The sequence below is a fragment of the Rousettus aegyptiacus genome, unplaced genomic scaffold, assembly GCF_014176215.1.
Source record: "Rousettus aegyptiacus isolate mRouAeg1 unplaced genomic scaffold, mRouAeg1.p scaffold_m13_p_9, whole genome shotgun sequence".
Lineage (NCBI taxonomy): Eukaryota > Metazoa > Chordata > Mammalia > Chiroptera > Pteropodidae > Rousettus > Rousettus aegyptiacus.
In genome coordinates this window covers 18242393-18269028 of record NW_023416312.1, presented here as the reverse complement: position 1 = coordinate 18269028, position 26636 = coordinate 18242393, and the positions used below count along the sequence as shown (strand labels likewise).

The window sequence follows — 26636 nt, the reverse complement described above, 5'->3', positions numbered from 1 at the left end:
ATGGATTTGATATATTTTAGTGGACTTGAATGGAGCACCTACAATCTTTTTACTATTACCTTCAAAGTGCTAACTTTCACAAGATTACATTGCACCAAACAAAGCAGAAGCCATTATTGAAAAATTCATTTAAAAATATTTCTAATTGGACTACAGCTACGGTTAAAAGAAAAAAAAAATATTTTCTCACATAAACTGAGAACAGATTCAAAATAACAATGTTATTATAGATGCTATTTGTTCAAATGTTAGTGTACTTCTTAATTTTACATTTTTATACGACAAAATAGTTTTTTAAAGAGGATATTTAGTTGTGTGTGCAGATGGGTTCTAAACAGTAACCACAGGGCTCTCAGGCAAGGGATCTTTTGAATTTTGAGTTCCTCTCAGTTAGATGTATTAATCCATTTGAATTTCCCAAACCAAGGATGTTGGAAGTGAGGTTGAGTTGAGTGTATTTCCTCTCTTGCATCTGGCTGCAAGAATCTCTTAAGACTGATTCTGTAGCAGAATGATTGCTAGAGAGAAAAGGGAGACTGTTTGCCAAATCACACCATTATCCACTGGCACTCCCTTGTATTTTTCTTAGTTGAAGCTTTGTGGCATTTTTGTGTGTCTTAATTATTTGTTTTTAATTGGCAGTGGCATTGATTGTAAATCATTTTGACAGCAACTACCTTTTATCTTAAAATTTAAATGTACCTGGAGGCTACTAAGAGGTGCCTGTGTTCAATGAAAACATTAAGGTAATAGTCTAAATTGTTGAAATGTGCCCCACTTGGTACAAATTAGTTTCCCTCATGGTGCAGCTAAGTCAAAAAAATGAACATAGCTGAAAATTGATGAACTGCTCAACAGCTTCAAATTCAACAAATATATATTGAGCATCCACTATGTATACTATACAGTGATAGTTGGAAGAGGGACTAAAAAATTAAAATAATAACCAATTTCTGCCAGTTAGGAGTTCATAATATAGTGGACACACACACACACACACACACACACACACACACACACACACACACAAATTCAAGGCAAGTTACCAAGACCAGCTAAGCTTCAAGGGAGAATTGCAAGCTGCCTCTTGATGGAAGAAGTATTAGAGAATTTTGTGGCCATCTCTAGTCCATCACAGCTTCTGTGAAAAATTTCCTCCCCCTTTCATAGTTCCTTCGGGTATTAAGAAATTAATAGAAGGAGAAATGTCAGTGAATCTAGCTGTGGGGTGCAGAAGGAGGGAACTGGCACAAATAAGCCAGGAGAGAAGGAAGAGTTGCAAGTTCAGGAAGCAGAGTGATACAGCTTGGCAGGATACAATTGATGGTACAGAGGACTGTACCATCATGCTGAGCATTTATTCCTCTACATTTTCTAAGTTCAAACTTAGTATCAAGCAAAAACATCAGAAAACAACTTACTCCAGTTATCTTAGTTTAGCTCCCTGTAAAAATGAACTCTGCTGTAATGTTCTGCCCTAAGCTATGGGTGAAGGATGATTTAAGGAAGAGACATATAAGGAACTTATCTGCTCTTTTGTGAAAGTGTCTGAAGATACTTTCTGATAAGTTTTCTTTGTTATCAATTCGAAAATTGGCTATGAGAGCTGTTATAAATGAAGAATAAACTGAGGTCTAGCAACTCAAATTGTCATCTGCAGTTCAGCAGCATCAGATCTTCAGGCCCCACCCCAGACCTAGTATCAGATTCTTCACATTAACAGCATTCTCAGATGTTTTCTATGCAAACTAATGTTGAGAAACTCAGGTCTCAGGGACATTTGATTATTCAGATCATCACAATGGACTCAGGCTATGTTTCTCTGGATTTACTTGCCTTATAGCACTTCAAATATTTATTTTGATTTATATATAATATTATATTATATGTTAAAATATTATACAAAATATGGTATATTATAAAAACTGTAATAGATAATATAATTTATTGTATTACTTTACCCCCCTTTGGTAAAGACCTCAATGATACATTTATTTCATAGGTAAGTCCAGTAAAAACAAGTTTGATCATTTGTATTATTGATAACTAATTATGGTTTCTACCAATATTTCCCAAGTCATGTTGAAAATGTTAACTCTCTGTGATATTAATAGGTACTATGTAGAAAAGAGTTTCATGGTCACATCTTTTGGAAATACTCATCATTGTTTTGGCTATATTAGTTAAAAAGCTATCTTTACACTAGAAAGTCTTAAAGAAAGCCTAGAATTTGCAGCGCGTCTTAGCCTGTCTGGCTGCTATATGGGAATACCATTGACTGAATGGCTTATAAACAACAGAAATTTGTTTTCACACAGTTATAGAGGCTGGAAATCCAAGATCAATGTGCAGGTGGATTCAATGTCTAGTGACAGCCCACTTACTGGTTCATAGATAAACTTTTTATTGCCATGCCCTCACATGGTGGAAGAGGAAGGGATCTTTTGGGAGTCTGATAAGGGCAATAATCCCATTCCTAAGGAATCTCTCTTTATGACCTAATAACCTCCCAGAGGCCTCATCTCCCAATACCACCACATTGTTGATTAAGATTTCAACATATGAATCTTGGGGGGACACAAACATTCAGTTCATAATACAGCATATTCCTAAATTATTGGAATATTGATCAAACTAATATACCACTTTATTTCACATAGCATTAGCAAATTCAACAAATGGCCCTTTTCTTTGTAGGTAGTGTATTTCAATTGTTTGACAGAACTTCTGAGGCGATATTAAGAAGTTGAAGAAAAATTACATGGAGCAGAGTTATTCTATAAAACCCATGTAAACATCCTTAATACAAAAGCTCATTAATTCTCCATCACTGAAAATATGGAAAGGTGGGAAGAATCTAAAGTGATTTCTAAACCCTTTCTATACTATGGATACCTGAAACAATCTGGTGAATCCTGTGGACCTCTTCTTAGAATGCTATTTTTAAGTAATGTAATATGAAGTAGATAAAGTTACAAAGAAAACCAATTATATTGAAAATAATTACCAAAATATTAAATAAATTTGTGGTGTACAAATAGATTAATTATTTTTAATACATTAATTAACAAGATATGGAAGACAGTTTGATAGCCATAGTCATTTTCAAGTAGTGATGAGTATAAGCAATGTAAAGAGACATTTGCAACAGGTGTCATGTGATATAAAAAAAAATCTGTGAATATAAATTGTTACAAAATCTCTAGTTGCTAATAGTGTTTAATTGCCTAAAATCATAAAGAAAGAAAATGGAAACTTTTCATTAGGTATTACAGAAAATAAAGATAAGTTGTACTTTTTTTCTATCCAATTTAAGGGACTCCCTGATTTCATGAACCTCCTTACCTTGTTCCTATGGGCCTCAGGTTGAGAACTTCTCAGAGTTTAGTGCTAGGATGAGGTTTCTTTCCTTCTCTCTCTCTCTCTCTCTCTCTCTCTCTCTCTCTCTCTCTCTCTCTCTCGGTGAGGCAACCCTTGGTTGACCTCACAGATTGCAAGGACCTTGTCAGTTTATAATCCCTTCTTTTTTTATTTTTTACACCTACAGCACCTAGTTCTTTCATTCTCTTTGATAACAACTATATAACAAGCTATAATTTCATTTCTCTATTTTTGCAAATCTCAAGGATAAGTGTTTGCAAATGTGTAGTAGCTATTCTTAGCTCGTACAGTGTTATTATGTTTGCCTCTTTTCTCTTAGCCGTCTTTAGACACTAGAGACAGAGTACAAGAATGTGAGTGCTGAGAACATCCTTAGAGAATAACCAGTTTAACTTACTTCATTTTCATATAAGGAATGAGTGCTCAGACAGGTGTCTTGATGTACTCAAGGTTGCACAATCAGTTGAAGAGCAGAGCCTAGAATAGAGTTTCTCAAAATGTAATCCACTTTACACCTGCATCAGAATTACCTGGCAACATGCATTTTTTTAACAGGCTCATCCAAGCAATTCTGATACATACTTGAGTCTGAGAAACAGGCCTGCGTTGAGAATGCTTAGTTTCAGAAGTTGATTTTTTTTTCCCACTAAAGCATATTGCCTGCTAAATATATAAATGAGGAGGGAAGAGAATGAATCAAAATCACAAAGAGGCTGGCAGTCAATAATCTTAAGAGCCCACAGGTAAGGATCAATTCTTAAAAGGGGGAGAGATACTTATTCCCATGAAATTAGAGGGAAGCCAGAAAGAGTATCTAATAGAATGTCATGTGTCTCGAGGATCCAGAGGGCAGGATTATATCATCACTTCAGCAGGGATACAGGACTTGAAAAGGAAACTAAAATAATGGGAGATTCAATGAAATCAAGACTGATAATTGATAAGGCAAGTATAATGAACAGTAGAGGGCGAGAGGGAGACTCAACTGATTATGGGATCATAGCTACCATAAAGGTAAGAGTTTAAAAGAAATGGGTTGAAGCAGTGGAGTCTCGCCGTTGCCTCGCCTACCCTCCATGTCTTCTCTTGACAACTGGAGAGATCTTTATAACATGCAAATTAGATCATATCCCTCCTCTGCTTAAAACTCATCAAAGCCTTTTCATTTCATTTAGAAAAATATCTATACCATGGCTTACTACTTATTCCTCTTTGGCCACTAACTTCATTTAGCACCCCTCTCCCTGCTAGCCCTTGTGTATGATAGTTCCTCTATCTGTAATTCTATCCCTCCCCTTCATCAAGGGACTGGCATTATGTCATCTTTCAGATATTACCTTGAATGTGACTTCCTCAGAAAGAATTTCTTATCTATGTAGCATGGCCCTGTAATTCTCTTTCAGATAACTATTTTTGTCTTAGCATTTGAAGTCTTATAATCTGTATTTTTACATTTATTTATTTACTTTTTTGTTGTTCATCTCCTTGGGGTGAGAGTAAGCTCCAGAAGTGTAGAAAATAAATCATTATTTACCCAAACTTTGTATGATGTCATGTTGCAGATACTCAATAAATAATTGTTGAATTTTAAAATGGGGAAAAGAAGGTTCAAGAATAGTAGATGTGTTTAGAGGGATTAATTCACTACCGATGATCTATGAGGAAGAAAATTCAAGGTGAATGAGGAGATATGAACTGGACATGTGTATAGATGAAAAGTGATGAACAAAGCCATTGCAACTTAGCAAGTCAAGGATCTGTGAGGTAAAGACATTAATTATTATAATGGTCAACAGCATGTTGTTCATAATGGCATGTCAGCCTTTAATTTTCAAGTGGTTTATGTCACATCCCATTATCAGGGGTGACAGGTCCATAGTCATCCTCACTTGGGGTTGTCTGCTGATACAATAATTCATGCTGTCTGTTCTTGCCTGTTGGCCTCTATACCCCAATTACCACTAGAGATGATTGGGGGGCCTGTCAAGCCCTTAGATATCATGGCTTTTTGAGTCCTTTTTGTACCAATTTAGGCATGCCTCAAATGCACAGAAGCATCCTTTCAGTCTCATCTGCTTTGACACCTGACTTATTCATTGCTGATTGTATTGCACAGGCACTTTGGAGGTGGAGGAAGGGATTGTCTCTGAGTGTCTTCAACCTCCTGGGCCATATCCCAACAAACCAGGCTCTAAGATTATTCCCAAAATATCTAGGGTTTCTGGGACTTCATCTTAGCATAGGAGTGGGATGATGCAGTCTCTATTCAGAAATTCATAATAATGCTATTTGTCTTGCCATAATCCGTTTTAATCCAGTCATTTTCACAGATGTTAAACTTTATCTCTTATAGGATGAGGATGTATTTTAGGATGTATTTTTCTCAACTCTTATTTATGGGATAGATAATATGTCATCGGTACTCAATATACTAGGGATTTTGCAATGCACAGCTCTGATCTTTGCCAGAGATTTTAGATGTTACTTAAACATACAATATTTAAGCTTAAGTGTCCTTTTCTTTGCATTTTTGTGGTAACAAACTTACACTTAGGGAAGTACACATACATAGATTCCAAAAATGGGGGAAAAGCACCAGCTGATATGTCAAAATATTAACCTTCCACATTATTTTAAATACAATGGATGTCTTAGTTTGTTCATGCTGGCATAACAGAACATTAGAGATCGGGTGGTTTATAAACATCAGAAATTTATTGCTCATGGTTCTGGAGGTCGAAAGTCCAAGATCAGGGTGCCAGCATGATCAGGTTCTGTTGAAGGTCTTCTTCCAGGTTACTGAGTGCCAATTTATTGTTCTATCCTCATGTCATGTAAGGGGCCAGGGAACTCTGTGGGACCTCTTTTATAAGTGTTCTAATCCCATTTAGTAGGGCTCTACCCTATTCCTAGTACCATTACCTTTGGACATAAGGATTTCAAAGTGTGAATTTTAGGGGCATATAAACATTTGAATCATAGCAAAAGGGAAAAGGAGGTAAGCCTTTAACCTGTTATGATTGCAGGTAAATAAAAATGAAAACTAATTTCTAAGTAAGGAGAGCTTCTGATAAAGTAGTCAAGACTGAGGCATAAAGGCAACTTTTCAAAATACTTCAGCATTTCAGAAGACACTGAGGAAAGAGTTAGGACATAGACTATGGTGAAAGCGAGAGGGAAAATGGACTAAGGTACAAAAGAATAAAAATATGGAATAAAGATTGCAGATTGAGGGAAGGTGGTTGTATCCAGGGCTGGAATTGAAGTTACAGCAAGGAAGCAAGGGAAGGACATTTTAATAATGGTAGGATATGGTGTGGAGAATCTTCAAAGCATCAAACAACCAAGCGAGTAAACAAAATAAATGACCCCCCAAAACAAAACAAAACAAAACAAAACAAAACACTGGGGTCAGACTTCATTATTGATTAGATTCCAGTTCTAGATGGTAATTTTGTTCGCTGTGGTACAGTGTACTGTTATGACAGTTTTATCTCGGGTATGCATGTTAGCTATTGACAAGCTGTGTCATTTATTACTGTCATTAGGTTTTGTAAAAGTGTTGATGTTATGTTCTGCAACACTTTGTTTTTCATTCTAATTATTATTGACATGTGCTTCCTGTTGTATATCAGTTGAACAAGTATTTATCCTTGAAACTTTAGAACTGTTATTATTCATTTTTAATTAGTTCATTATGGATCATGCATGAAAATACAAGAAGACTGTCGCACTTTATTGGCTGTTTCTCCCATATTAAGCCCAGATGGTTTTTAAAGATTAATTTGTGGTCAAATTGGTTTTAGTCACTAAAGAATATGTTGAGGACAGCAAAGTCCATTTTAATGATCATGTATAATTTTAAGTGTCTCTCAGGATTTGTTAAGATTGAGTTATGAGAAGGTTTTTGGTAGTAATTAAAGTGTTATACAGGATGATGTTGTTTTGTGAATTAAAGCAGATAACAATATTTAGTATTCTGTGTTTTTTCCACACATGTATTATTAATGATTCACTTCCTGTTGATCTATTCCCTCATGGATTGACCATACAATCATATTAAGGTCATATTAAGGATAAAATAGGAAATAGAAAGAATTATCAAAGGTTAATGAACATAAATATCAAATAGGCTTTTGATCTATTGGCTTCTAAATCCTTGTTCTCAAAACAATCGTTCCCTGCTAAGTATATTCTGAAAAGTCAGGAAAACTCTCAGTGATACATGATGACAAATACTCAGAGGGTTGACTATAATTTGTAAACTGCCAAAGTGACTAGATTTGAAGACCATCTTTTCCAGCCTCTTTGATTTAGACAAGAGCACATTTTACCTTTTAGTCCTAATAGTACAAGTCTAAGATAAACATGACTGTGAGTCCTTAATGAGACCATAGCCAGGAGCATGCCAACTTGAGAGAATCTATTTTTAATAGAATAAGCATGTAGGCTTTATCATGATGTCCTTTTTTTCCAAAATAAAATTTGAAAGATTTTGTTTAATTATGTAGGGAAATGTTTATTACGGGAAATGCAATAAAATCAACAAACAAAAAATGTGAGAGTGGAGTGGAGATAAATGTATAGCCTACAGAGTCACAGAGGATGGATTTGAATTTGAGTTTAAAGTTTAAATACCTTGGAGAATTTACTTAAGATTCTGAGTCTTAATGTCCTCATCTTTAAAAAGGTGGAAACAATGTCTTCCTCCTCAATTCTTTCTAATATCAAATAGAATAAGTTTAACACTGTTCATAAAATTCTTAGAACATCTCAGTGTAATTAAGAAACACTCAAAAAATGGCACTTAGGTTGATGAAGGAGGCGAATAGGGCTTCAGGGAAGGGGATGAAAAGAAGAAGAGGAAGACTAGAAACATAGAAATATAAGACAGTTCGAGTTTGTAAAAAATATGCTTACGTATGAATAGGAAACAGTCTGCAAAATATGTGCTTAATACAAATAGAAAAAAAGTCTGCAAAAAATCAACATGTTGACAGTTGTTGAGTGGTAAGATTATATCTTTTTTTCCTCTGTATTTTTCTGTATATCATTTTTTTTTCATAAAGTAGATTTACTGGTTTTAAAGCCAGAAGAAACCATTTTTAAAACCAAGTAATTAAAATGAATTTTTTAAATTTTAAATTTAATTTTAAGTTTATGTTTAAACTCCATCTCAGATCTTACACTCTAATTTCAATAAAAGGTTATCAGTGCAGTAATGTTTAAAATCAAGAAGCCAAAATATAGATCATTCAATGACATGAGTGAGCACCAACCTTTTAAAAAGTTGGCATTTGGTATTTCTTAAAAAAGAAATCTGGTAATTATATTTTTAAACCAAGATAATTTCAGTTTTTTTTTTCTTTTGCTTGCTAATTATTTTGGGGAAGTTGCTATCTTATGAAGTAAAATACTTTGCACAACAATGCTTTATAATTAGCAAATGTTTGGTGTTGATAAAGATGAATTTTTCAATTAGGCACCTTTTACAGTTAAGTCATGTTATAATAGAAAAGTCCTGGTTAAAACTTCAAAGAGTTACTAAAGTAATTTTTCCTATTTTTTGAAATAAACAGGTCCCTATTACGATTTTCTAATTAACTTACAATATTTAAAATATTTCTCATGAGCTTTGTGAGGAAAAAATGTCAAGCCTAACTGTTTCCCTTTGCTTGCTATTTAGCTTAATTTATTTAAAAAATGTATTATTTTAGAACACTAACCAAAAATGACAATTTAATTCACAGAGAATTCATTTTGATTCACTATTTTTTGTTTTGAAAATATATGAATGATAAAACACTGGAAATTAGAGCTTATTATGGAGAAGGTTAGATAAACCAAAATTTTTATCTAAGGTGATGGCGACAACAGAGTAAAAAATCTAGCAAGTAGGACAACAAAAAGTCTACCTTTTATTTTTTTAACTTCTCATAAGGTTCAGCTCAAGTTCAAACGAACATGTTGAGCAAAAAATAGTAGTTCCAATATGTAAATACAGCAGAATAGTTAGCAAATCACATTTTATTAAAGGTAGCTTTAAAAATCTTTTAAGGTTAACACTATAATATTTTTTTATTGTTCCATGGAGCTGAAAATTAAAAGCACTTGAAATTTTTAATTGCTAGTAATTTTTTTGCAAGATGGAATGGAGTATATTGACTGCTTTTTTTCCCAGATAATTCATTGAGTCAAATATCTAGCAACAGTAACTTTTCACCCATATTCAATTTCAGCAATAAAATAATGTTTTCTAACTTGAAGCTCTTTCTCACAAAAATTCCAAAAGTTCTTTTAAAAATATTTTATAATTTACCCATCTTTATAATACATTTTAATTTTTTAGACATCTTCCTCCTTTGTAGAAACTAGCACTCATATATGGACATGTATCAGTTAGCTACTGCTGTGTAACAAGATACCTTGAAACTCATTCAGTGAAAACAACAACAATTTATTATCTTTCAGATCTTCAGATTAACCAGGCAGTTCTTCAGCTCCCTGCTGGGATTGTTCACGTGGCTCTAGTTAACTCTGGGTGGACTAGGTTACTTTGCTGATTTGGGCTGAGCTCTCCCACATGTCTGGTTATTAGCCAGTCTGGGATGACCACATCTGGGACTACTGGGACAACTTGGCTTTGCTTCATACATGTCATCTTCCAGCTATCTGGCTCAAACATGCTCTTTTGGTGCAGGTAGAGGTATGAACAAGAGAGCGAAAGTGTTTAAGCCCTTGTGAGGCCCATGTCTGGAAGTGGAACACCTTCATTTCTACTGCATTCCATTGGCTAAAGCAAGGCAATGACCACCCCAGATTCCAGAAGCAAGGGAATAGACACCACCTCTTCATGAGAAGAAGAGCAAAGTCCTATGCAATATTTGGCCCAGTTTTGTGGTTAAGCTATCATAGGTGGTGACCTCTCCTCCATAAAAACAGGTTCAGATGGAATGGCAGATAACTACTTAGGATTTTAAGGAGCTTGTACTTACAATTTAGGGTAGTTGCTCTTAAATTTCCACACAAGAATGATTCTCTCAAATTTTTAAGACTTGAAGATTTGCCTCTAAACAAAGCCGATATTAGTCATTCCTAAACAATAGTAACTACCTTAAAACATCTGTTTAAATATTAATGTGAAAATGTGATAGATGCCATGCTCAGAAGAATGAAAACTAAAGACTATTAGACATTTGCTCAAACTTTTTTGAGTGGAAAACCAAGTCCTCTCTGTTGTGGTCTCTCACACTTAAATCTTATCATCTCCCATCTCTCTATGTACACTGTATTCCAAGCACTAATTTATCAGTTTCTTGACTTTTTATGCAATTTAATTTATCTGATCTGTAGCATCCGAAGAGTCCCTCTACTTGGCATTATCTTTCTCTTTCCACATCTAGCTGTTAATTTCTTATTCAACCTTGTAAATTCAGTTCAAGGTTTTCTGCTATTCTGGTATTCAAGGTATTCTGTTATTGTCAAGCAAAGATGACATCTCTTTTATTTGTGCTGGCACCATACTTACACCACCACTATTGACAGGATTATAACACAGTGCTATAATTATATTGGCTTAAATGCATACCTCCTTCCTAAACTGTGACTAAAGCTGTGAAAGCAATGGCAATTTTTTTTAAAACTTTTATCTTCCCAATTATTTTCAGTGCCTGGCATAATATAAAGCATTTGAATAATCTATTAAATTTAGTTGAATAGTTTACCCACCTCCTTTGACATATGAGAAAAACAACTAAATTATTAAATACTTGATCTAAGTTCACATAGTTGGGAAAAATTAGAACTGCAATTAAATAAAGGCCTATTTGGCTCTAGATGCTATATTCTTTAATGTGAATCTCACATGAAAGACTTTCCAAAAAGTAACTGGCATATTTGAGTGGGTCTCTCAAGAAATTACTGCACTAAATACACGAGGAAAACCTCTCCTTCTATTTACTATTATCCCATTTAATCTTCTTCAACTTTAAGAATTATATGTGTTATATTTTGATTTATAGCCTTCTAGGTTTTTGGTGTGAAGGACTGCTTGTGTATTTTAATTAAATTAACATTCAAAAGCCAGATTTTCCATATACGTTAGAGTGAATTCTGCATTTAAAAATGTGTTTTGGACTCTAGAACAGTACTTATTAGATTTATTGAGGAATTCACTGTCTGGCATACTCGACTCTTAAAGGAGTTAATAGAGTCTCCAAAAGGAGTGATATACCAATAGAAATTTAAGACATTAAAGAATTTTCATAATGTATATATGTAGAATTATCAATTACTAACAACTTAAAATTAGAAGCAATTTTGTTTGTAGGCTGTATAACTGCATTTAATCTTCAGAAACCTCGGGGTGGGGGAAGAGTAAATTATCCTTATTTTATTGAAAGAGATTATGAAAATGCAGAAGCAAAACTTATCTAACTCTGACCCTGAAAGGCATTATGGTCAAAGAAGCCCAGCTCGAACAGTAGTTACAAAGTAGAGAATAGTTAAGGAATCTGAAAATAAATTGCCTAAGTCTGCATTCATATCCACTACTTACATGCTGTTTGACATTTAGTCAATTTACTTGTGTTCTTCCCTGTGCCTCAGTTTTATCATCTGTAAAATAAGAATGATTTTATTTGATTATTGTGAGAATTAAAATAATCTATGTACAGTGCACAGAATTTGTGGCTGACACAAACTAAACAATGCTTATTGCTCAAGTCTCTAAAATCTATGAGGCTGGATTGTGGAACTGCCAATATTTGACCATATTTGACTACAGAATCAAAATTTTCATGTGGTTCAAATATTAGAAAGAAATAGAGGTATAGTGGGGGACAGAAGCTCTTATTCACATATTCTGTCCTATGTGACTTTTGTCTTTTCTGTGTGTCTTCTGTTCCCTTGATTTGGCAGACCTTCCTCATGGGCATGGAAGAAGAGAAAATGAATAGTCCAAGGCTGACATCCTACTGGGTAGGGGTAGAAAATGATTAGGAAGAGGTTATGTCTTGTCACAAAATTGTCCACACACAATTACACTGCAGTGTAATTGAGAAATTATCAGAATGTTAATTTTATAAGTAAAATTTACATTTATTAATTAAAGTCATCTTCAGATGTCCTTTGGCCATCAGGTCTCCTCCTACTGGACTCGAACAAACCTGAATAATCCTTTCTCCCTCTACATTTTGCCTGGAGCTAAGTGCTAACAGTTGGCATTTCTCTAGTATTTTTTTTCTTTTTGAAGAATCAATTCTTTAGATGCTTTCAAACAAAATGTTTTGTCTTGCAAACCTTATACTGTACTTATTCTGTCCCAAAAGGCACTATCGGAATAGAATATACTCAACATCTATTTCTATCACTGGCTATCTCAACTTTAAATCCTATACCTATGTGATTCAATAAAAATATTAAATTTAACTTTCAGAATTTTAAATGTATAGGGGGTAATTAAAGGTTGTATAAGAGAATTAGTTACAATTATGGTTTGAGTTTCCACATGTTTTAAAATAACTGTGAATTATATTAAGGTTATATCTAGAAATGCAAGGTAAAATATTACCATAATTATATTAATTTTTACCTGGCAATAGAATTTGTACTGACCTATCTTATTTACAGATGAGAAATGTCTGGCCTAGGTTAAGAATTTAGTTATATTACAAAGCATGTTAAAGACAGACCTGATCAGACAAGAAACCATGCCGACTTTTGGTTAAGTACACTTTACTTTTGGGTTTATAATAGCCCATTTACAGATAACAATTTGATTTCCATTAACTATTGTTGTGGCTCCTGTTGAAATTTCTAATGTGCAATCTGGTTGAATTTTTTATCCTGTACTTAATAGTATAACATACACATCGGGTCTTAGTGATTATGTTTTTATAAAGAGTCATTGCCAAATAACATTTTATATCTGGTGAGGTTGTAAAACTATTACATTATCTAACTTAGTTCTTTAGCACTTTAGCTCCAAGGAATAACTTGGAGTTTTCTTGATTATCTTTGTAGCCCAGATTTTATTATTGTTCCTGGTATATAAAAGACTCTAAAGGTATTTGATGCTAAAGAATAATAAATAATATATGTTAATTTTCATACGTTAAAGCCCATGAAACATTCTAGTACTTTGATACCCTGTTATAAAAGAGAAAGTGTCCCAGAGATCCATTTGGCTTTTTGAAATGACATTGCCAGAGATAGACATAACATAGGAGGCTTAGGAAGGAACACTTGGGCTTTCATTTATTTCCTGACATAGACATCCCTGACATTAATCCCTTAGATCATAAGCTGTTTGTTTCCCTGTCTGGGGTGTTGAATGATTTTGGTTTATCCCTCTGGGTCTACTCTCTGCCTTGCTCTTCCCTGGCAGGCTGACTTCTGTGAACTATATCAGCAGACTCCCTGGCTCTCTGAATTCCAGCTGGATTTGGCTAATGGGAGCATTTACAGGAGATTTGAGGGAGAGAGGAAAGAAGGACCAGGACATTTATTCACTATATTCATCATGCAAACATCAAAGCTCCTATCCGTTGACTCTCTCTGCTCTTCTTTTATTTGAGGACCAGTAGCCGCTCTCCTTCTCTTCATTCCCATGAGTCTGGGAGCGATAACCGCATTCCTCTATTACCATTTCTGGTGGTTTATTTATACCCTGCCCTCATTTTTGTACATTACCCTTATGAAACTCTCCTAAAGTTGCTCAAGTCTTGGTAGAATGCTGGGACCTTCAAAGGAGAATTCTATTCTCCAACTCCAGACGATGACATTTAACAGATAGGATAAAGGAGAGAAATTAATTAGGGTTTACGGAGTATTTTCTGTGCTAGGCAACATGTTGGACACCTAATATTTATTAAGTCATTTAATCCCCATATTAATACCTTGATGTTAACCCCTTCTGTTATTTTGAGGTAAAAGTTACAAGGAGAACTGTGGAAAATATGGATTATTTCAGTTAAAAAATTTGCAATAAATATGATAGCTAATATTTATTAAGTGTATCTTAGAACAAAGCACTGTTCTAAGTGCACTTCAATCTTCACAGCATCACCACAAGTTAGGTAGTAGCACAGCTTTTTTTTATAAATGAAAAAGTAAGGCACAGAGAGGTTAAGTTACTTATTCAATATCACACAGCTGAAGTACGGCAAAGCTGGGATTTGAATCAAGGCTTTTTAGGTACAGAAAATATTCTTATTCACTGTATTACACCACTTCCCTGGGCTTTGTAAAACATATTTCATCAATGCAACTTTTTTCTTTCCAAATTCTCTCTGCCTAAATCTGATGCCTTTCAATCATCAATTTCCTAAAACGAAATGCTAAACCAGCATTATTCTTCTATTTTTGAGACTCGGTTCAAGGCAAAACTGGTCATAATACTAAAAGTCAATATAGTGGTCATTCTTGAAGGAGCTAGTGCATAGAAGGGAGTATGAGGAAGCTTCCAGGAGGCTGATCATATTCTGTTTCTCTATCTGATACTGATGATGTTCAATTGTTGTGAAGAGTCATTCAGCTAACACTTAAGATATGTGTACTTTCTTGTATGTATATTATACATTAATAAAGTTTTCTTATAAAATACTTTTTATAATCCATACTTAAAAAAACCAGCCATCTATGAAAACTGCAAATTTATATTATAATGAGCTGCATTATTTTCCTGAGAACTGATCACGAGCATTCACCAATATGCGTTGAATCAATTTTGACCTCCTTTTTAGTGTTTCCAGGGCTTTGGTTTTTCTAGTTTCTAAAGATTTGTAATCACAGAGAAATATCTTGACTTTCTGAGCAATAGAGATGTCCAAAGGCTGACCTTTCTGTAACCCGAAGGCCATGCTAAATTATTCCTGTGCTCATTACCTTCTATTGGAACACTGTATTGATCTCTCTATATTTTTGGGTTAAAAGATTGACATAACTCTGAAGAGTCAGAATCTATTGAATATTTTCACAAATGCATTTCTGTCCCTTTTACAATTTTGTTTCACTTTGATTTTTTTTTTTCACTTTTTCTATGCCACTTACCAATAACCTGTCTGAGTTTCTTTTTGAACATGGTCTATATACAGATACAAAGAAATTCTATATTCTTTTATATCATACTGACAATGATCTGGAAGGACTGTTATCTCATTTTGTGGTCCTTTTATCTTGTCATTTGGGTTAGCGAGGAAGAAGACAATATGTAAGTGAATACAGGAAACTGCTGAGTAATATCAAAAGTTCACTTTTAAAGAAAATATTAGTGATGAAAGGGATTGAAGACAGAGAGCCACAGGGTTATAGGGCCCAAAGAGGGTTTAATGTTTTGTGTGTTTTACAAAATAATTTTCAAACACTTGGAAAAAAGCTATTAAGAGAGGCAATTTTAAAGAAATATTACTGTTTTCATGACATAAAATGTCACTTGCAGCAAAAGGACATGGTAGATGTAGAAGATGAAAAAGGAGGAAAACAAAAGAAGATTTAATTAAAAATAACCAAAAGAACAAGAAAAAAAAGTACTCAAAGCTTCTGAGTGTTTCCTGAGTGCTATCCACATTTATCAGTATTAGTAATTGAATATGGAGTGACATCTCCCCTCCTTGATCTTCGCTCTTACAGGGGTACCAAACTATGAGAAAACAACACATTGTATGTGACCTCTATACTTTATAGTAGATTTAATAAAGTACCATAATTGTATTTACATCTTGATTTTAGCCAAAGAAAGAGAATGCAAAGAATAATAGAAGAATAAAACATAAATACCATTTTATATTCATTGAGTCCCCCCTATTTGCCAAGTCTGTAAATACACCTACGCTGTTTCATTTAAACCTCATAGGAGTGCTGTGAAGTGGTATTATTCCAATTCCTATATTACTAGAGAGTAAATTGTGTCTCTGAAAGGGTAAATCACTTGCTTGAGATAGCACGGCTAGTGAATAGGAGACTTGAGTTTACAGATCAGCTATTTCTGCCTCTGAAATGTGTACTCTTTTTGCTATGTCATATCTATAATGCTGTGGAATGAGGACTTGAATCTAGGAAAGACATGAAAACCATCCAAGAGAAATGAGATGTTTGCTTTTCTGGGATAGTCATACTATCGGGGAAATAAGATAAGCACCTGAAGTTCCATGAAGTTACAGACTAACTATTGGACATTTCAGTAAGCATTACTTTAATTTTAGTTAGACTGCAGGAGGGGGAAATTTTACTCAAAAGTGCTTGAAATTACTTTTAAATTAAAACAGACATACATTAAAAGAAGAAGGCAAAATCTCCATGAATTTTTAACATGCAAATACACTTTCATAGAGATTTTGAATTTATAGTCACTGTGTAATTTATACTGACAGACTCCAAGGTAAATTCCTTCAGTCTCATCTGCTGGAAGGAACATTCTGAGAAGCGCTCTGTTCGAGAATACAGTGAATATAACAAATAGAAATTGGATTTTAGTTGTGATACTTGAACATAGCGTTGATTCTGTGAGCTTTGAAAGTTATATATGATACCAGGAACTACTTTTTTTCTGTCACCTCACTGCTTTTTAGGTGCCTCAACCAAATGTGCCTGGAGACCTCTGACTAGCTACAATTCTTCATTCCCTCTCCATTTTGTTTGATTCTAGTTTAAAAGGGAGAGTTATAAAATACCCTGGTCTGTGTATGTAAGTGTGGATCCTGTTTGCGTTATTGATGTTGTCTAGACTCCTTTCCCAAAAGCGTAAGCTTTCTAGTTCTCTTGTCTTGGATGCTAGATAATCCCTATTGCTTTTGGGTCATGCTTTATTTTATACCCCAAGATTTACCTCTTTCTCTGTCCCTGCTCTTCTTGAATTAACATTTTCCCATCCACATCCTTCCTGGTTTGACTATCATCTATCTATCTAGTCTATGTACTTACCTACCTGCCTACCTACCTACCTATTATCTATCTATCTATCTATCTATCTATCTATCTATCTATCTATCTATCTATCATCTATCTATCTATCTATCTATCTATCTATCTATCTATCTATCTATCTATCATCTATCATCGTCTACCTATCTAGACATATTTTAATAAGAACACATATCTCTGTCAGCTACCTATATTTTATTTTCTTCAAAACTGGACACATTTCAGTGTGCAATGGTCTTTTTGTTGATAAGTTTAGAAGCCACACACTTCTCAAATGCATCTTGAAAAAGTAAAACAAAACAAAACAAAACAAAACAGAATTTTCAAGGCATTGCACATTTTCAACCAATTTGAAAATAAAATGTTAATATTACTCCCCAAATGCCAGGTTATATATGATGTTCTTGACAGAATTATTATAAACAATACATTCTTTTTCTTTACTTGTTAGTTAAAAGCTTTCCTTAAACTTTCATGAAAATGGCACTGTTGTTTTAAGATTTGCTTGTATATTACGTGTACTAAAGGTGCTTTGAAAGAATTCCAGTGCATTAGTGTTTCTGTTTTCTTTTTGCCGAGGAGTTTGGAGCAGAACTATTTGAGTAGAATTCCAAAACAATAACTTGTAGTTATCTTTGTTAAAACACGTAAGTGGCTCAGTTCCAAAAACTGAGCACAGAATGGCTGGTGGACTTTTTGCCTGGGTCATTGTTCTCATTAAGTGAAACAGCTAGTCATTCACTTGGCTGTAGGAAGAGCCTGACTCCTATGTCTTCAATCTTGGAAGCTTCAGAGATGTCTTTTGTAGAAACAGGGATCTTCTTGATTTTACTGACTTGTATGCGATTCAGTGTTTGTATGTAATCAAAGGAGTGGATGAGAAGAACCCAATTACTGGAAGGCTAATGTTAAACCCATCACCTGATGTTCTGGGGAAAGTATTCAATGATCCCAAGACTATCGGAGCTCCCATAGTTAGGTGCTCTGGGATCCCTATTACTGTGTAATATTACCTTTTAGGAATATTTGTTTTTCCTGCTGGACCTGAACTTCCACAAGAGCTGGGATCATGTCCATCTGATTTACTAGTGTGTGCTGCAGCACCTAGCTCAGGTTTATTGATGCTCAATAAATATCTGTCACATGAGTGATGAAAGAGTTGTACATGATTTTATATGAAGGGACAAGAAAAAGAAAATATTTCAGGGCATGGTAGAAGAAATAAAATATTTAAAAAATAATCGAAGGGAGAAAACAGCTGAGGAAGCAGCAAGATAAAAGCAGAAAGAACAAGGACCTCAGGAGTTAGATCAGCACCAACCTCACAGAAATGTCACAATGATTATAAGATCCACTCATTTAGTAGAATATTTCTCTTGGGTAGTTACTCCAAAAATATTACCTGTTATTAGTGGTTATTTTATTTTTTTCTCACTATAATTCCTAAGTAAGGAACTGAAAAGAAAAGATGAAAAGCTTTCACTGTCTAATTTCAATTCAATGTAAATTAATCTTTTTTAAAATTGGAGCCATGCAACATGAGAATGGGTCATTCTGAGGTACCATGCAAAATATATATGCAGAGAAAACTTGTTTTATGAATGAAGGATGGTGAACCCTGAAAGATTATGTATTTTATTTCCGAGTATACAAAATGGTTAAATTTTTACACCTACCCAAGGCAAATTATGTGCAGTCTTTGTTTGTGTATTTACTTCTCCTCGCCCACTAACTCCCGGATATTTTAAACATTTTTCTCCCCACATAGAATCAGTATCAAAAATATCAAATTAATTCAATCAATTAAGCTATGGATCTCTGACTCTTGGAAAGAATTCCTTTTAATAGGTTTGACGTAGTGATCACATATTATTTTTTGTTTTGTTTTGTTTTGTTTTGTTTTGTTTTTTTACTTGAGGATTCTCTTTTCATCCTTCACCTTTGGCAGATTAAGAATTATATACATTAAATATTCTTAAACATAGCTTTAAATTTTCAAAGGCATATGGAAATGGATCACTAGAAGCATGCTTTGTTTAAATTAACTGGGCATATTTTATATTTCAGTTTGGAAAGCAGCATATAGAAAACCTCTTCAGTGACCTGCAGGATGGGAGACACCTCCTAGACCTTCTCGAAGGCCTGACAGGGCAAAAACTGGTACGTGACTTACTTATGAGAAAGTTCACATTAACCTTAGAATAATTTCAGACTGGAAACAAAATCAGCATAGTTGTATGAGATCTTAGTAAAATTCACTAACTTATTAATTACTGATTTAACTAGTAATACAGGACTTACTCCTGAATAAAACAATCTCACAGTATTATTTTCATTTTGGCATAGTCTGTCATGTGCCCAACGAGAAGGTAATTTTTGTTTATTAGTATATAGTTAGTCAATTAATAAACATTCACTTTTGATATTTGGTATCTTTGTTAGTGAATGTATTTTTATAAATGCTTTTATGCATAATGACCTTTTAAGTTTAAATCATTTTTTATCGTGTTAAGAATATTTAACATGAGATATGGAACATAGGGAGTTGCTGTTCACATAAAGTTTCAGTTATGCAAAATGAATAAGTTCCAGAGAATGGCTATAAAATCTCATGACTAGTTAGCTTTACTGTATTATGCACTTAAAAATTTATTAAGATTTCATTTTAGGAGTGAATACAGCAGCCTTCATAACAGTAGAATTTCTAAAACTTCACAACTGAGTAAATGAGTTAATCCATATATTGTAAGGAACTATGCAAATGTTAGTTTAAAAATTAAAGGACAAGATATGATTTGGGATTGAGAGTAAGGTTTAGAGAACCAAAGATGATCAAGGTTTGAGCTTCAGTGAGTAAGAGAATTAAGGTAATATTCACAGAAATAGTTTCCTTTAACCCTATTTGGCATTATATAATTTTGCTAGGCTCAAATCTCTTTTAAACTTTGCTAAGAAGGCTAGAAATTAACTCAGAGTGCCTTATTAAGTACTCCAATGTTTCTCTCAGAGGTCACTTAGTAACCCTCAATTGGGCTGTTGAATGGAGAGATCATAACCAAAATATCTTTTGTTAAGGAAAAAAAATGCTGTCATTTTTTCTTGAGGAGTGTTTGCATCATGCCAAGAAAGTAAGAAAGTCCTGTGACAGGGGCAATGAGCCCAAGACACTTAAATTCATTATGTTAATGCCCCGTAGCCTGTGTTCATTTCAAATACTCATATTTAGAGGTGAAATATGTAATTGTTCCATTTTCCATAGATTGTCATTCTTCCTTCTGGGTGGTAAACATCGTTTCATTTTGTTTTCAGCCAAAAGAAAAAGGATCTACAAGAGTTCACGCCCTGAACAATGTCAACAAGGCGCTGAGGTTCTTGCAGAAAAATAATGTAAGTGGAGACCTGGGAAGAGCCTGGGTACCATGAAACAGCGGGCTTAATGTCTGAGTGAGGGCTTTGGCCTCAAATGTAGAGAAAGCATCTCGAGTTCTCTTATAAGTCAAAGCAGTTATTATTAAGAGCACATGTTCTCGTTCATGTGCATCTGCTTGTGACTAATATGATTCAGGAAGTAAATGCAGACAGCGGCAGGGAGGGGGAAAGGCATGATACAGACTTGATGGGCAGCTCCATGTTGTTTTCTGATTTTGCTCAATACAATTATGTTTGGTGGACAAATTAAGTCCTGTGGTGAACTCAGTTCCTTTTAGCAGTGTTCTGTGCAACGAATGGCTTTTAGTAGGCTGAATATTATTTTTTTATGTATAAAGTGTGTTCATTCATAATGATGATAAAGTCTGTTTGAATTCAGCCAACATTTATTAGACACCACATCCCAGTGTGAAAGTTACACAGAAAAATCACTATTTGAACTCACAGTAAGAAATGCAAATTTCTCTCCTATTCCTATGTTTGATTTAGTTTAGATGAAAATGTATGTGTGGTATCACAAAACAAAATAATAACAATCATACCTAAATGAGTGTCTAGATTAAAGGAAGTCTTATCTCCTCAGAGTGAGTTTGAGATTCCTCCCTTCTCTCATGGCTTCGGAGGCAGTCCTCCTTTCTTATTACCTTCCTAAGAGAGGAAAGGAGGTATCTGAAAAATGCAAAGGGAAAGGCTTGCAGAAATGACCAGCTCAGCCAGTTAATGCCTATTCTTAACTGCCCTCTCTCCCCTTTCTAGGACTCTCCAGCTAACATGTTTTCTCATAGCTACCTCCCCCATCTCAAGGACTCTCTAGCTCACATCTGTTGATTCATGGCTTGCCAACCAACTAATGTCCTTCCTTATCTCTGCAGCTGTGTAGGAATAACAAGATTGTATAAAACTGCTTGTTATGTTACAATCAGGGCTCAGCCTTCGGTTAGGAATCTGCTGAGCAGGTGCTGGCATTAATAAGTGTTGCTTTCTACTTATAGCCTCAATGCCCCATCTCTCTGTTTGAGAATCCTATAACAGTACTGATAACGCCAAGGTCACAAGACAACCTGTAAGACCAGTAGTCTGGAAATTCCTCCCCGCTTACAGCCCCCTACCTGAAGCTCCCCCTCCCATCCTGAGTCGTGAGGCACGCGTGAAATCTCAGACAAAGTAATCTCGCGCCCCTTGCATGGACACTGCAAGGGTATATAAGCTGTAAGAAATGTAACCAAGGGGAGATGGTGCTTTGGGTCTGTTGAATGTCCCATGCTCTCTGCTGGCAATAAATTTTCCTTCCTCTAACAAAGTTGCCTGAGCATCCAAATTCCTCCATCGGGTGTCGCTTCCTGCAACACTACAGTCTTTCTAATTGACCAATACATTTACCAGGCACTTTTAGTAGCTTCCTAATTACACTTCTTTTTCAAAAATAAATTCAAATAAATCGATCGTATACTCTTAAAATAACTATAATCAGTGATAGATAAATAATGATGTATATTCTCCAAATGTTGCTCAGCTCATCTGGTATAGAGAGGACATCACATGGGAAATGGAAGTGAAGGCTGTACAGCATTTGGTTGATTTTCTGAATTTAGGATTGCCATATTTAACCTATGACAATTACTTTACAGAAATATTATAGACTTTTATTATTTTTCAAAGTGATTAACTATATATTCGAATTTTCTGCAGGCAGACTAAGATGGTCTATAGAATGTTTGCCTCATTATTAGTCTAATAGAACCTTTTGCAAGATCAAGTTCATATAAATTAAGAAAACTGTTTAAAAATATTGGGAATTTATACAAAGAAAATGTCTCTTTAGATATAATTTCCCTGTATTTCATTACAAAATATATAATCAAGGAAAATGACAGAAAATTAAAAGAATTATTAAATTCATTCTAGTTGATACTTGATCTCTTCCTATCAAAAGAAGGTTACATTAAAAGATAGGCTCTTGGACCTCCTAGAAAATAATGGATTAATGTAGCCATAGATTTTGTTAGATAAGAGTTTTTTTTTTCACATACTGATTATTGATTATGAATTTGTGGGTTTTCTATATATGTTATTATAATTTAATAGTTTTCAGTATAGAGTCAAAAGAAATCCTGGCAACAGAGAAACCAATAAAAATATCTGAGACTTTGGGATAACCAAATATTTTTTAGATGTGAAACCAAAGGCATGATCCAAAAAGGGAAACTTGAACTTCATCAAAACTATGAGTTGCTCCTATGTTCCGGATGTTAATACTTTGTTTTATGTATTGCAATATATTTTCTGTTTCTGTTGATTATAATTTTACTCAGTGGTGTCTTTTGATAAAGGGAAGTTCTTTATTTTGATGTAGTTCATCTTTATGAATGTTCCCTTTATAATTTTGTATCCTGTTTAAGAAACATTTGCCTGCCCAAAGTCATTATGGTATTATATTTTGTTGTTATCTAACTAAGCTTTATTGTTTCACCAGTTGAATTTGATCTGTATTTCACCTGGAATTGATTATTGAATTTGATGTGAAGAATGGCTTAAGGTTTTCTTCTTCATTTGGAATCTAACCGACACAACACCATTTATTAAAAACAATGTTGGTTACCTATTATTCTCCAATTCCAGTTGTGTCATGAATATTTGTCAATATATACGTGGCTCTATTTCTGGACTTCAATTCACTTCCATTGTTTTCTCTTTGTCTGTATATGCATGAATATCATGTCACGTGATTACTGCAGTTTTGTAATATGTCTTGGTATCTGGTAGACTGTATTTTGCCACTTTTTTCTTGTTCAATATTATTTGGTTATATTGAACCTTTGTATTTCTCTATTTATTTCACATTCACCTTTTTAATTCCACCTAAATTTTGTTTGGAAGATGGTCAACATTGAGTTAAATCTATAGATTAATTTTGGAAGAATTAATATTTTTACATTATTAAATACTCCAGGTTTCTTTTATGATTTATAAAATGAGAATATAAAAATGGGCACAAACTTGAACAGAAACTTCACAAAAGAGGATGTGCAAAAGTTCCAGAATAATATTAAAAAGCTTTCACCTTCAGAAGTAATTGGGGACATTTAAATTAAAACTACAGAAATACCAACACAAACTCATAAAAATGGCTGAAATTAGAAAGACCAATAATGCCAAGGATGAAGATATGGAATAACTTGAACTCTCACAACTAACTGGTGGAAACGTAATTCAGACAACCATTTAAAATAGTTTGGCATTATATAATAAATGTGTAAATGCATAATTTTTATAACCTAACAATTTCATTCTCAGACATATAACTAACAATATATTTCCATGTTTGCCTAAAAGATATATATGAGAATATTCATAAGAGCTTAATACGTAACAGCCCAAATTGGAAATGACTGTGGTATATTCACATGGTAGGATATTAATAAAACAATAAACAAATGATAGCTACACACAATACATGAGATGGATTAATCTCCTGAAAGGGATTTGAGCAAAAGAAGTGAAACACACAAGTATACTACTATGATTTCTTTTAATTAAATTTCAAAGCAGGAAAAATGGTTCCATGAGTTTAAAAATCAGAAAGTTAGTTACATTTTGGAAGGAGTGAAGCAGTAAGATACATGAGTGAAGTGTTGAAAATATTCCATGTTTTGACCTGGTGATTGTTGTGCAGTATATTTGCTTTGGGAAAGTTTATCAAGCTGTACACTCAAATACACTTTTCTGTATATAACACTTCAATTAAAAAAAATGTTTAAAAAAGCGGAACCTATGAAGGTAAAGCAAACTTGACCTTACACCAAACAATGACCAATTTATCAATCTGACCATAGACCACCCCCCCATATTTTCTCATGAAATTGTTTAATGAACTGTGATAAGCAAATAGATAAAATTAGAATATGACTAATGCAGTTTATGGATATTTTCTTAAAATGTCATATTTATTACAGAAAATAGAAAATCTTGAGAACCTTCCATCGCTTTAGCAGGCAAAGACCCAAAAATGATGTTTTAAATTTGAGAAGGAGCCCTTTAAGCTAGGGCCTTAATGTGGAATGGCATAAAACTGAGTTGTCTGTGTTTAAGGACAGAATCTCAAGAAAAACATTGTGAAACGGAAGCCAAAATGCAGAGAAAAATAACCTTTATGTGAATTAGCCCTAGGCCAAAAGACACAGAATACAAATGTTCAAAAGTACATTTATCATCATTTTATTCTTTGCCATTATTTTGTAATAAAATAAAGGTACAAATGAAATGGAAAATATTCCAAGGGACATGCTTATTAGTCTCTGATTATTACCAGAAGGAATAAACATGCAATTAAATCAAAGAGAAAGTTCAAGAGCAGAATTTTTTTTTCCTAACGATGGGCTTGGGTATTCTATATCAGATGAATAAATGAGGTTGGGGCAGGATATAATTAAATCAACATGTTAAAAAAATAATATATAAGACTATTTCAAATTTCCTTTTAAAAATCACAAATTCTCAAATTAGAATGAACTATAGGAGGCTTTGATTGGAGATTTTGAGTAATCATACCTTGAAGAGAATAATGGTAGTGTATATACATTCAGCACATTATTGAGCATCTATTATGTTTAGATTATATTCTAGGTGATAGAAACACTGTAGTCAGTGATCAGAACAAACATAATCCTTATTGGAGTTTACAGTCACATACCAGGGGACATTAAACATATATAATGTACGTAGTATGATGTATGTAGTAATCGCTAAGTGAATAAAGAAGAGAGAGACAGAGTAGGAGGTATAGGAATACATCTTGGTTAAATTGCCACATGGGTGGAGACTAGAAGGAAGTGAGGGAGTGAGCTTGGGACTATTTATAGAAAAATGATACAGGCAGAAAGATAGAAAGAACCTGAGAAGAAGAAAAAAAAAACATTTGGAAATAGGATTCAGTTGGTGAATAAGACTGAGTGTGGAAAAAAACATAGTAGAGAATGGGATCAGAGAGGTAGTAAGGTAGGGATGGGGAACAAAAAATATAGAGAGCTGTGGTTAGAGTTTAAACTTAGTCCTGAGTGAGACAACAATGACTAAAAAATAAAAGTTATTATAAATTAAATTCATTTAAAAATCAGAGAAATATTAATAGGAAAGAAAAACATAAAATAACTTAAAAATCATACCATTTTATACAATAAAGTTATAATCAATAATTAAAGCTTAAAACAATTTACTGCTTAATAGAAATACTACTAAAACCACAAAGAAAAATATATGGGAATATATTTTTATTCAGTGCCTTTAATTCACCATTGTCAGATTATAACACATTTAGCAGCAAAAAAAAAAAAAAATGACTGAGAATAGCATAAATAAACTAGAGATTTAATAGTACTTTTCTATTTCTTGACATTCCAAAATATGGATGATTCTATAAAATATGTGTGTGTGTGTGTGATGTATAAACCTCCTTCCCCCGTAAAGTTGAATTTGCAAGAAAATAGTTTGTAATTTAACTTAAATGAACCAAATTCAAATCTGAGCTCTCAAACAGGCATTTAGAAAATTCTAACTTTGTCTTTAGTAGGAATACTCTTCCCTATCCCTAGGGAGTGGGGAGGAAATCAGTAATTAGACCTATGTGATGCGTTTCAGGCAAGGAAAAGGGCATTCACCTTTAGTCCATTAAAGTATCCACTGATATAGTCACCATCCAAGCCCAGGTCATCTTCTGAAGCCAAATGTATTATTAACAGTCCTGGTATGAAACAGATGGCTTATGCAAAGACAAAGTTGAAGAGATTGTAAATGAAGGGATTATATATAAAAGTTTGAGCAGAATTAAAGGAACTAAATGAATGGTGAAACACTGAGGGTCCAGTATGAGTTAATAGCTTTTACTACTGCAAAACCTAAAGAGACAAGGG

The 26636-nt window shown here is 33.9% G+C and overlaps 1 protein-coding gene across 8 annotated transcripts in view; it reads left to right on the top strand.

Moving 5' to 3' along the window:
• DMD (dystrophin) overlaps positions 1-26636 on the top strand; it is a 2254165-nt gene that overhangs the window by 674851 nt on the left and 1552678 nt on the right. For all 8 annotated transcript variants that reach the window (XM_036227209.1, XM_036227208.1, XM_036227211.1 and 5 more), the window contains 2 exons: positions 19369-19461; positions 20611-20688. In XM_036227209.1, the coding sequence (XP_036083102.1) occupies positions 19369-19461; positions 20611-20688 (171 nt within the window). The remainder of the gene's footprint in view (positions 1-19368; positions 19462-20610; positions 20689-26636) is intronic.